The sequence below is a fragment of the Leguminivora glycinivorella genome, chromosome 4 (genome assembly GCF_023078275.1).
Source record: "Leguminivora glycinivorella isolate SPB_JAAS2020 chromosome 4, LegGlyc_1.1, whole genome shotgun sequence".
Classification (NCBI taxonomy): domain Eukaryota; kingdom Metazoa; phylum Arthropoda; class Insecta; order Lepidoptera; family Tortricidae; genus Leguminivora; species Leguminivora glycinivorella.
In genome coordinates this window covers 15,907,532-15,920,383 of record NC_062974.1, presented here as the reverse complement: position 1 = coordinate 15,920,383, position 12,852 = coordinate 15,907,532, and the positions used below count along the sequence as shown (strand labels likewise).

Genomic DNA, 12,852 nt, shown 5'->3' with positions numbered 1-12,852 from the left:
TACGGACAGGGTTAGCAAAGTTTTATCGTGATATCCAGTTTACTCATGTGGAAAGTGCTTAAAATTAGATATCATCCCATCCTTTTGATATACGACGAGAATGGAATGTGTAGATAAACGGGCAGAGTGGGAATCGATTTTGCACATTCAATGTATGTTTTAACAAATCCTGTTTAAAGTAACGGTTTTTTTTTATAGTACATACATATATACGATCACGTCTGTATCCCATAAAGGGATAGACAGAGCACATGAAACTACTCAAGTTTTAGTGCCACTCTTGTCAAATAACGGGTTGAAAGAAAACATTTTGACATTGCATTGACAAGTTGCCAACCTCTCGCCTACACCACAATTTAACCCATATCCCACAGTTGACCCACGGGAAGAAAGGGGGTGGCGAAATTGTTAACCCGTAACCACACGGAAAGTCACCAAGCGGGATTTTTTAACAATAATTGAATTATTAGATACAACACAGGGATATGTACGTTCAGTGTTCTACATTTCTGACACTCTATGACATTGAACATTACAAGGGACAGTGTGCAATAGTATGCACACTGTGCATACTATAAGGTCTATAAGGGCAATAGCTTAGCGCGACATTTGCCGGTTTCCGAAATATCACTAGTTAACAATGTTGTTGTGACCGGCATTTTCGCACAAAAGGAAGAAATTAAAGGTCGAAGTTTTAATAAGTTTGAGGGTACAACGAGCGGGTCTCGGAAATGAGCCTTTAATAAATTCAAAAACTTTGCCATTCGTGCGAACAAACTGGGATAATTCGTGTGGACCGAAACTCGGTATTGGGACCGTGCGCGACGACACGCCACGTGACAGGTGACCATTATGGACAATATTGTCGCCGCTGTTAAGCGAGAAGTAAGTAAAAATTGTGAAAAAATTAATGAAATCTTGTGTTATTTTACTATATTAGACAATTTTGGACGACGGTGGTTACAACATTATCGCCAATAACATTAAAATTGTTGTTTTCAGTGAGAAATTAACAAACTGGTGACTAAAACGGGGTTTCGTGCCATCGCTCACGAAATCATTTTCCAACCTAAGACGATGAATAAAGACAAGAAATTGGTGCTAGCTGGGCATTTTCTAGAGATTGAAGACTTTTTTACACCATTTGTACCTATGTGCAATAAAGTATAAATAAATCATTGGCTTTTGAAATAGTTGATCAGTTCACTGCTATCCTGTCATTTTCATAGGCTAACTATAGGTATTATAAGTATCATTGCAGGGTACAGGGTTTATTGTAAAATAAAAACAAACTAGCTATAATAACGTTTAATTATAATATACATTACATAAACTTGTTTCATTTACTTAAAATATTGGAGGTTTACCAGATATCACATCAAATACAATCATGAATGCGATGAAATAAGTTCTCAGGAATTTTATTTAAAATGTGATAAGCCTTCAGTGGATGGACTGCTTCTGCTTCTATTGTTCTCGTGCTCCTTCTTCCCATTGAAACCTCGATATTTACGCATTTTCATCAATCCGTTTCGATTTGTAAACAGGAGCACAGATGAGGAAACAAATAAAATTATTTCCGAACATAACTGGGATTGGCTTCCACGTCGGCTTTTCTACCTCCAATAAAATTTGCACTATAAATTCACCGTAAATTCAATTCAATACTTGTATCAAATGATTACGCACTTTAAGTAAAACTTCAGAGATTGGACGACACTTTTCTTCTTACGGCAACTATTCACTTAAACGGTGGTTTCGTTTCCACCACGGTCTTGGAAATAGCTAGAATTTAGTCGCTACTTTTCTTGGAGTTATTACAATTCGCCATAACAAATTTTACTGGGCCCGTATTAAATTTATCTCAAAAACGACATGAAAATGTTTACTGCAATATGGATTTGACAGCGCAAGTCAGCGACTAAGATGTCAATTTTGGCCGTAGTGAGCGCTGTGATCGTTTTAGCTACCCCCTCCACCCGCTTTGCACCCTGCCAATAAAGACACCTTACAATTAGACTAACGGCAATCATTGTTAGAGGTTGATTTATGTTAGGACATTACGTTCCGGCCTGAGCGGGTTTCCTCTTAGGAGTTATCTCCCAAAAACCTTATTTCTAATGTAAATTTTACGTTTCTAAATCATAATATGATATATTATAGGAGGGTTTCTTTCAACCCCTTTTTGCCAAGAGCGGCACTGAAACTTAGTAGTTCATGTGCTCTGCCTACCCCTTTATGGGATACAGGCGTGATCTGTGTGCTCGCCCGGTATAAAACTAAAAGTATCAAAAGGCAAGTAGGTACCTAATGTAAAACTTGTCAGAGCTTTCGAGGATAAGCTGCGTTTACGAGTAAGGAGGATACAATTATCTTAATGAACATGAGATATCTGTGGATTTGGCTTTGCGATATGCGTTTACCATAAGACAGGTAATAATATATTTATACTACATACTTACCTATAATGGAATTAAATTAATACAAAAGTCATAATTATTGATTAAAATGTAAGCTAGCTAAACATAGCTTTTAAATCCGAGTGTGTTTACAGCACACAACCTTTCTTACAAATAACAAATTCAAGCGTCCCGATTCCCGCACGAAATATTTACCAAAACTCAATGAAGGGATTTTATCGTGCCCGGGTCGCGCTAATACACATTTACCCTAAAGTTTGACTGTTCCCAAAGACTACAGGACATCACAAAAGCCTTCTTCATCATTAATTTGGATAAGTACTCATTGTGCCAGCTGCAGATGTTGACCAACTTTGATGACACTTTGTTTGGAGATTCCATGGCACAAATTTTGTTGTTGACATTATAAAACAAGAAGTTATCAAAGTACTTATGAATGTTGTATTTTCGCTTTTTACTGGTCATCAAAAAATACGAGATTTATCTTATTCTATAAATCTCTCAATGATTTAATACGTTCTTTTTCAGTAAGTATATACACTGTTTTTAATTGTAGGTACTGCGACTTTTCGTTTAAGATCAGTTGTTCAATAGAGAGATATCGAAGAGGAAGACGTGCTACACTGACCCCAAATGACTGGGGATAAGGGCAAGCGAAAGATATTGAGCAACGCGTTCCTCGAGTTAAAATTCTTATTGAAAATTATTATTTCCCTTTCGTTACTGCCAATGTTAATCATTTTATCGCTTCAGTTTCCTAGCACATAGACAAACTCTCTACTATTCTTGTCTACAATAAAATTATAATACCAAAAGTAAATATTAACGTAGTTGTCAGGTTCATTGTTCTTTAGACTCGTTAAGGGTTCAGCAATTAATATCTGTAAATATGAGGCGCTGCGGCGCAATGATTCAGCGTCTGTAAACTATTTTAGCATGATTGGACTTTAGCCGCGCGGCTGAAGCCATTTTCATACCGCTTGTTGAAGCAAAGCCTGTCCTGTTGATAGATAAACCGATGTAACTTGGTCTCCAGAGCCTTAGTAACTAAACTTAATTAGAACATGTGTTTAAACTGGGTGATCTGAGTCTTCGTTTCGCTTGTCTTCGGTTGGAATTTGGAATGTTCTTGCTCGCCCCTCTTTAATGTCATGTCTTTTAGTCTTGCTCAAATATTAATTTGCTATTCATGTTTAAACGGGTAGCTACGATGCAACGACCAAGCATAAACCCTTTAGTGGTTTCATTATAGATATAGGTATAAAGTTCAGCGCAAAATCAGTGTCACATTATCAAATCAAAATTAATCTAAGGAATTTATTTATTTATCAAAATCTCACACTTGCACGAGAAAAATATTAAGTAACTGTAGAACATGAAATTAAATTAAATTGCTTTTTTTTTAACAACAATCATCAAGTTAAAATTTGAATGAAAATATTTGCACTGTTTGTCAAGTCTCGAGAGAGCCTTTACCTGTTGGAGTGGTGAAAAGATAATTGCACCATAGCTCATTTGTAAGTCTCGTCAAGCCGGACAGCGGCCACCTGCCAGCCCAAGGGGCAGCTACGTTTCGCCCCACGTACGGCTGATTGCCTCTGATAACCCTTTAATACAGCTTTTTCATCGGGACGTGCCATGCCTACTAATACTATTGCAAATATTAGATACCTTCTTTTATAAAATAGAAAGAAATGTAACTATAATACGTAGTTGTCGCAGTAAGGCATTATTTAGCATTCCTAACAGTAGAACAAAATATGCACAGCATTCATATTATAGGGCGCGCATGTAAACAGTATAACGAAACTTGTTCTACATGTATCCACTGAACACGCCTACGCCTACCCTATATAACTGGTGGACACTATTTAATTTAGCAAACATTGTAAAACATGGAAAAAATGAACCAGTTACATTTGCCCCCCAGTCGAGATTTGACCCGCTGTTATAGCTTTTAGAACATCAATTGGCAATTCAGACTTACATATTATATCCATACTAATATTATAAATGGGAAAGTGTGTGTGTCTGTTTGTTTGTCCGTCTTTCACGGCAAAATGGAGCGACGAATTGATGTGATTTTTTAAGTGGAGGTAGTTGAAGGGATGGAGAGTGACATAGGCTACTTTTGTCTCTTTCAAACGCGAGCGAAGCCGCGGGCAAAAGCTAGTGGTTATATATAATTATGGTAGGCGTGTTCAGTGGATACATGTAGAACTAAACATCATAGTGTAATAGTAGGTAATGGAAAAAATAGACTAGTTACAATTGTCCCCCAGTCGAGATTTGCCCCGCTGTACCTTATATAATAATAACAAATGTGTGTTTGTATATGTGCAGGTCGTGCGATCGAGCGGGTGTGTGCGGGCGCGGACGGCGCGGGCATGGTGTCGGCGGCGCGGGCGCTGCTAGCGGCGGTGACGCGCGTGCTGTTGCTCGCCGACATGGTGGTCGTGCGGCAGCTGCTGCTCGCTAAGGACAAGGTGACTACCTAATATAGCCAGCTACGCGATGTAGGCACACCGATGGGCACTACATGCGTTGCTCTCATCGACAATAGTGGTCATACAAGAGTTGCTCAATATAGCCAAGGCCATAAAGTGCGATCGAGCGGGTGTGTGAGGGCGCTGACGGCGCGGGCATACTTATAGTGTCGGCGGAGCGGCGGTGACTCGCGTGCTGTTGCTGGCCGATATGGTGGTCGTGCGGCAGCTCCTGCTTGCTAAGGACAAGGTAACTAACCCAATATAGCCAGAGATATAAGGTGACTACGCGATGTAGGCAGGGTCAGGCATAATATAGCGACGTAACACTACAGACATCGGACACACACGAGCTGCTCTCATCGCCACACTGGTCGCACAACAGATAAAACTCAATATAGCCAGGAGCATAAAGGTTTTTTTTATTATTATAAATGGGCTTACTCTTGGCCACAGACTAGCCAAGAGCAACGACGTGGCCTATGATGGAGTGAGCTCGCCTAGAAGATGCCTGTTTACTCTTGATTTGAAGGTGGTATCGAGCGGGTGTGTACTGGCTGGTGTGGGTGTAGATGTGGTGGTCGTACGGCATTTGCTGCTCTATAAGGACAAGGTGACTACCCAATATAGCCAGGGTCAACGTGTGTTCTGCAAGAAGGTCACTAGTCACAGTCAGGTGTCGGCAGCGATCAGATATGTATATTGTAGCAGCAGCAGTCAATGGTTTCAACTCTCCCCCCTGTTTTCAAGACGTGTAGCGTGACCAGTTATTTTTTAGCACCTCGACTGCTCCGCTGTACCTAGGTACAGAAAAAGACGACATGGGTTATGGATATTGTAGGCAAGTAAATGTCTTAAAATAAGTTTAGAATAGAATAGAATATTTTTTTTATTTAACATCAGTTTGGACAAATATAACAAAGATAAATACAATACAATCTAGATGTTAAATTGGGAGCCCACTCAGCAAATTGCCACGGCATGCCGAAGCGCTGATTTTCAGTGGAATGTTTAGAATAAATTCACCTTTCTTGATTTTTTTTTCTCTTTTTGCACTCAATTTTATTAATTTTAATATACTTAGCTTATTATTTTCCGAAACTTACGACAACAAGCTTAATTTACTTGCAATACTTTATACTTTTGACATTACTACATTGTAGCTGTAGCTTTTGTTGTAGATAAAATAATCCTAAGGTGTTATGAGCATCAGCAGGCATTCGAGATGCCGTAGCCTAAGATCCTCCATCAATACCGGCAGGTGGCGCGCTCGCTGGACCGCCTCGAGTCGGTCTCCAACTTCGCGGAGTTTGTCCGGGCCTTCACGGAGTTCGGCGGAGGCATGGTGGAGCTGGCCAGGCTGACGGCGGAGCGGAGAGCGGACCTGAGAGACGAGCGGCGGAGGGCGCAGGTCGCCGCCGCGAGGAACGTGCTGGAACGATCTACGCTTATGCTACTTACCTCATCCAAAGTAAGAATTTGTAGAACTTGATAGCTTATTCCTTTATAAAACACTAGCTTTTGCCCGCGGCTTCGCTCGCGTTAGAAAGAGACAAAAGTAACCTATGTCACTCTCCATCCCTTCAAATACCTCCACTTAAAAAATCACGTCAATCCGACGCTCCGTTTTGCCGTGAAAGACGGACAAACAAACAGACACACACACTTTCCCATTTATAATATTAGTATGGATTGTTAAAAATATTTGTCACATTGTTTAAAGACTCTAATATTGATGGGAAATATATTGCCTCTGCCTTATAAGGAGACTTGCTGTTAGTTGTCGTTTAATCGAGTATACAATGAAGGTTTTACGAACAAGCCGTAAAAGCGATGCGTTCTTACAGTGTTGTTTATTTGAATCCACTTTGCCTACTTGCTATCGATCGCAAAACATACCAAGACAAGTTTCTGGAAGTGCGAGTTAGGTTTCAGTTAGAAAATTAGATGTTGTTTCCAACAAGACATGTGGTGCGTCTATTCACTTTATACAGTTATCCAGCCGGCGCTATCTCAGACAGTATCTTATATTTAGCAAAGTGCTACGAAACTATATTATATTGCTATTGAGATCGCTTCTTAGCGATAAGACCGCCTGTTGTTACCTAGTTATTAAGCGTGATCCATCTTGTGTATTTTTTTTTTCTGTATGGTGCACAATAAAGAATATTATTATTATTATTATTATTGCTTAACAGGCGACGCAGCTAAAAAAAATCAGCTTTTTAAGCGTTAAATACAAAATGTATGTACATATGAGCAAGGATCATTTATATAGAATTTGCAATCTCCATAGTGAGAATCGTAGCAATTTTTTTAGCGCCACCTATTAAATACTATCACACTGATGATGCCTTTAAATTATTATTTTTTTCAAAATGTGTTATGACGTAATATCATGATATCAAAATAAAGAAGCCTGTCATTTGTTCTTATAAAAAATATAAACACGCAAAAATATTCCGGGAAAATATGATTTTGGCCACTTGCAGGCTGCGGAACAGCGCCATCTAGTCTTAAGCTTAAAAGTCCATACATTACAGGGGTACGTTTTTTTGTATGGGCTTTGTCTGTCCCGTATTATATGGTCCTTGGTATAAGTATATATCCATCCGACCATTTGCTTAAAGCGACCGCTTCTTATACTCATAATTAAAAGCAGACAGGTTGAAAGCTGTCTCAGATATGATTAAGGATCAAAATTAAAGCTAGACGCACAAGAACAGTGTTTGTGATAAAGGATTTAGAGCGATGGCACACCATAAATTTCAAACGTGGTGGTTGTCCCGTGGGCCCAGTAAATTAGCACTGTCAGTCGCTGTTCGGCCATTAATTATTTAGCTGCCCTGCCCCAAGGTATCGTGACCACACCTTGTTGTTTCTCCTAGATTTATTGAAACTCGATAAAAGAAATGTCTGCGAATCGTAGACGATCCGCGGAAACGATGGCAATTAATCAAAGTCACATTCAATGACACGAGCGTTTTCACGCAACCCTAATAAATTAGTTTCTAAAATAATTCAGATTAAGCTTTTAATATTTATGATTATGACTACTATTCGATGAAATATGAGGGAGCCCCATTTTATTTCGGTTATCACTAACCTAGATAAAGCTTTTATGATATCGCTCTCGCCAATATTAACTATCTGAAGTAAGTGCTGCGTTTTTTATTTTTTTTTAATGTTATTCAGAGCTGAGCTTATCCGCCCAGGTATTAAAGAAATGCAATTAGTGTTAAAAGTATTTTTTTAATTTATTTAGTAGCGAGCACAAAGCGTTCGTGACCGCAGACGCGGTTTGAGAGCCATCATTACGTGTAAGAGCCGAGATTTATCCTAGGTCGAAGTAATGGCATTTTTATTACGCTGGAATTTAAGAAATGGAATAGCTTTAAATGCTGCGAAGTGAGCCGCTACGGGCATTGTACGAAGTGACAGCCGTGTAAGTGCTCGCTCGCGAAAAACTAACATGAAAAGGCTGAATCACGAGTTTCGCTAAATGTTCATTGCATTATTGTATAAAATAAAACGTAAAAGTTTAGGTCTAACTAAAAAATATAAATATATACCGATGACATTACAAATTATGTACGTATTTACGGTAATCATTATTTCAATATTTGAAAAGAGTTTAAAAGATAACCTGCGTCTATTTAGTTTTTTTAGGTATAATAAGGTTCCGGCAGGATATCTTCTGAATACTTCATACGTATACCACAATTGCCTATATACTTGTACATCCCCATATAATTGTTATTTTATTAGTAAGTAATAAGTATTGATTGCTAAACAACGTATAATGACTCAGTTTAACTGGTTCTAGTACCTAGGTATAAAATGGTATAGGTAACAAACACATAAATATCGCGTGCTCCATTTCCTGAATAGCGGGTAATTTGCGATGAGGAGAGGTCGAATAACACCTTGGAGTTCCGATAGCCGTTCATAACGGCGCTATGGCCGGAGCTATCGCACAATAAAAATAGCGTGGCCCATATTTCAAGCGCAGGGCCCTATTTCTCAAATACGGTTAGCTTCGGCTGTGACCTGTTAGAGTGCGCTGAGGATCGTCGGCCGCAAATGAACTTTTACTACCCCATCCTCCTATCTTACTATTAAACAAACGCAAAAGCAACCTTAGTTCTTCTGAATTATAACTCATATTCTGAAACGATGTAATAAAGATGTGAGCTTGAGATAGCAAGTAGTCAAACGCCTGCAATCTGTCAACGTTTCCGGGCGGCCGTGTCGTACGTACGCTCGATGGTTCCCCGTTTTCACATGACATATTTTAGCGGCAGTCTTCTTGCGATTCTTTTGCGATATTCCCTGGGAACATCTGTGCGCAGCTGTAAAATACGGAATTGAGCAACTTTGGGAGCATAAATTTGTAAAAATCTTCTAACGGGTATCCGGTTTGGCATACATTGTATATTAAATCTCATACATTTTGTGGATATTTTAGATGTTGACTATACATTTTATTAGGGGTATAGATTGTTATTTTATTTATAATTACATTAATGACAACAGTATGTTTATACCAATTTGTTTAAATTGAAAGCTGATTGCATTAAATGAAACCGTTCACGTCATGAGTATCACCTAAGTACTCACATCATCATGGGCCCAACGCTAACGGGCGAAACTAATCTAAAATTGTCTGTATTCCAACTGTCTGAAATAACTCACCCTGAACTTCAAAGCGTTCCCTGAAGTAACGGACGTAAGACTTTAGGATAGTAAGAAATTAAAGTTTCCCTCTCAATCTGAACTTTTCTAACTTTCGACGATTAAGTGAGTGGGCACGCCTGCGGACTGCTCAGCCGTTGCGAGTTGGCGACGTCAAGGACCGAAGAGATCGCAGACTTGGATATAGCTCGCGAATTATTCCAAGTCACGGCACAGACCGGGACCGTTCCTAGATTACATCGGAATACACTTTTAGCAATCAATAAATTAACGAAATGTTTAAAGCATTGTAGTGGAAAATGCTAAATTGATTTTAGTTATGATGAAAATTTTAGATTTCAACAATCCATAGATACTCCTAGCTATACAATATAAGATACACGATGTTATTCGAACTTATTTTACAAAATAATGAAGTTCCTTAGTCTTAAAGATTCATAACGTGTAAACAGTCACGGTACGCCGACCCAGATCGAATTACTCCATGTTACTGAAGGCTTGTGCGCTCCCTAAAATGTATAATTAGATTTTTTGTAACAGTTATGATACCTTTAACGTGTCTTAACACGTTCTCGGACGGCTAAAGACGTCATCTGTCATAGAACAAAGGAAACAAATGACTACGCTAATGCTATAGCATACGTGTCCACTGTCCACGAATGTGTTAAGATGTTTTTTAATCGAATAGGTTACTTGAGATCCATCGATATACATTATATTCATATTCATATTTATATTCATATTCATTCATTTATTTGCATAAAAACACATCGACATGCATGCAAATACAATATTTACACTACAGCTAAAAATATGACAAAACAAATTTTACAAGAATTAAAATCAGAATGAAATACATAAAATAAAATAAAAAATCTTAGTTGAATATCAGGTACATTAGTGAAATACAATTTTAACCAGTAAACAAATAAGGTGGATGTACCACTGCTCGACAGGTTAAGGGAAAATATTTATGTGTTTCGTGATATTACGATAATTTACCCATCTATACAAAACATATCCATCTTTTTTGGGAGATGTGACCTTTAACTTTGTTAAATGCAATTAGTTTCATACAGTGATAATATAAAAAAATCTTAAAATTAAATAAAACGTAAGTCAATACGCTTGTCCGAATAACTGACAGGTGCTTTTGCTGGCAGTCCTAATAGATGACATCTAAGTATGATTCAGGAAAAACAGTAAAAAACAAGTGTTTTGGGTTAAAATTTACTACAAAATTAAATAATTTAATAAAAAAAAACGTATTCTGTTTATAACATTTACTTTTTACGTGTTACATATATGTAATAAAATAGAATAAGTCGGCTCCGCATTTTGAGCAAAATAAATTATGTAATGAACTAAAATAGGGATTCCCCCAAAATAAAAATTGTATTCCACAGGTTCTGCAATACTTTGCCGGCTCCACTTCTTCGTCGTTTAAATCCACCTCTGTATCTGGAAGCATCACGAAGAACAGATCCAGGAAAATGTTTTGTGAAAAATGACATGTCAAGCACTACCCAAAGAAATTATACAGATTTCACTACATTTAACGAGAAAACATATCAATAAAACCGTAAAAGATATACAAAAAACTGTCTATGTGCATGTAATTTGTTTTTTTCAGTAAAGTTAATGTGACTTACAGAAAAATATGCTGATAATATGAAACTGTAAACGATTCGTTTTGGCTACTTTAATCGTGATATCATGAAAAAACGGCTCGACAAACATTGGGACTTGGAAAATAACGTAACAGTCCCAATAAATGCCAGCCGTGTCGAGTTTTAGACTTGCGACGGTTTTCAGTCCTAATAAATGACACGCTTGTTTATCACAGTAACAATGAACGAAATCGACATTTAATTACTTAACAGCAATTCCCGTTTAGTTTGTACATTTGAATCACGTCTCCGATTTGGATAAAAATTGGTAGGCTGATAGAGTCCATGATGCTGAGCAAGATCCACTAGGTTTCCCAAAATGTCCTAGGTTGATTGTATGAAACTTTCCTTTTTTGTTACCGAAAATGTATAGAAATCTGGTAACAAAAAAGGAAGGTTTCATACAAACTACATAGGACATTTTGGGAAACCTAGTGGATCTTGCTCAGCATTACGGACTCTATCAGCCTACCAATTTTTATCCAAATCGGAGACGTGATCCAAATGTACAAACTAAACGGGAATTGCTCTTAAATATCTTCCCGCACATTCTAGCACCAACACAGTTATAGAATATGTTCACAACTTACCGTGAAAGTATTTTAAATAAGTCAGCAAATACGAGCAAAGCTTAACCAAATCGCTAACAAAATTGAGAGATTGATTGCTCATGACAATGTCATCACATATATTATTCATTAATTGAAAAAAGTTTCTATATTTTATAATATGGCGTATGAAATGTGACAAACATTTCTCATCTAATAAATCTAATTGCGATGAATGTAACGGTAATCTTATCTTATTAATCGCTATTTAAACCATGGGTGACGAGTACTAGTACCGCGTCGAGCACTAGTACATCCACCTTAATTTAAAATAAGACAGTAATAATTAATATAAAGAATTAAAGATCAAGAATAAAGTCATAATAAGAGTCCAGTAAAGTATATAAAAAAGGAAGGAAAATAGCTAAACGTATTCTATTCTATTCTATTCTAAAATCAAAATTATTCTATTCATATTTATTGATATTGCACATATACATTACACGTCACGTATATTAACCATCGATAGACAATCAGTTGATACGAAATCAATTCATACCTTGTACCCTCATATAACTCGACCAAATATTTCCAGACTTGCCTTAGGCACCCCGGGAGTGCCAGCGCGCGGGAGAACCGTGACACCGTGTTCTGCCAAATGCGGCGAGCCATGGACCTCATACATTATGTGGTCCGCGACGGGCTGCCCGGTCACGACGACCACTCACAAGAGGTAGGTAAAACTCTTACCCCCGTATTCATAAACGTACTCTAAAGTTATCAAGCCGATAAAAATCGTTTATCTCTTTCCGATGTATTGGTGTGATAGAAAAGGACAAACGAACTTTATCGGCTTGATAACTTAAGAGTACGTTTATGAATAAGGGGGTTACAGTACGACCCATATACTCTAGGCGACATCATCTGCCATGCGAGGCATGGATCTCATCCACCACGTAGTGACGGACTGCCCGGCCACGATCTCTCGCAGGAGGTAGGTACACGGCTCACGTACACCACAACCGTGTGTTCT

At 38.1% G+C, this 12,852-nt stretch overlaps 2 protein-coding genes across 3 annotated transcripts in view; one reads left to right on the top strand and one right to left on the bottom strand.

Moving 5' to 3' along the window:
* Positions 1-12,852, top strand: part of LOC125225605 (alpha-catulin) — a 132,733-nt gene that overhangs the window by 100,318 nt on the left and 19,563 nt on the right. The window contains exons 3-5 of one of the 2 annotated variants that reach the window (XM_048129384.1): positions 4,764-4,906; positions 6,168-6,377; positions 12,415-12,552. In XM_048129384.1, the coding sequence (XP_047985341.1) occupies positions 4,764-4,906; positions 6,168-6,377; positions 12,415-12,552 (491 nt within the window). Of the gene's footprint in view, positions 1-4,763; positions 4,907-6,146; positions 6,378-12,414; positions 12,553-12,852 lie in introns of both variants that reach the window. The other variant, XM_048129385.1, reaches the window with a different exon arrangement.
* Positions 5,666-12,852, bottom strand: part of LOC125225606 (septin-7) — a 108,552-nt gene continuing 101,365 nt past the window's right edge. Inside the window, exon 12 of the mRNA XM_048129387.1 lies at positions 5,666-5,706. Within this exon, the coding sequence (XP_047985344.1) occupies positions 5,681-5,706 (26 nt within the window). The 3' untranslated portion in view covers positions 5,666-5,680. The remainder of the gene's footprint in view (positions 5,707-12,852) is intronic.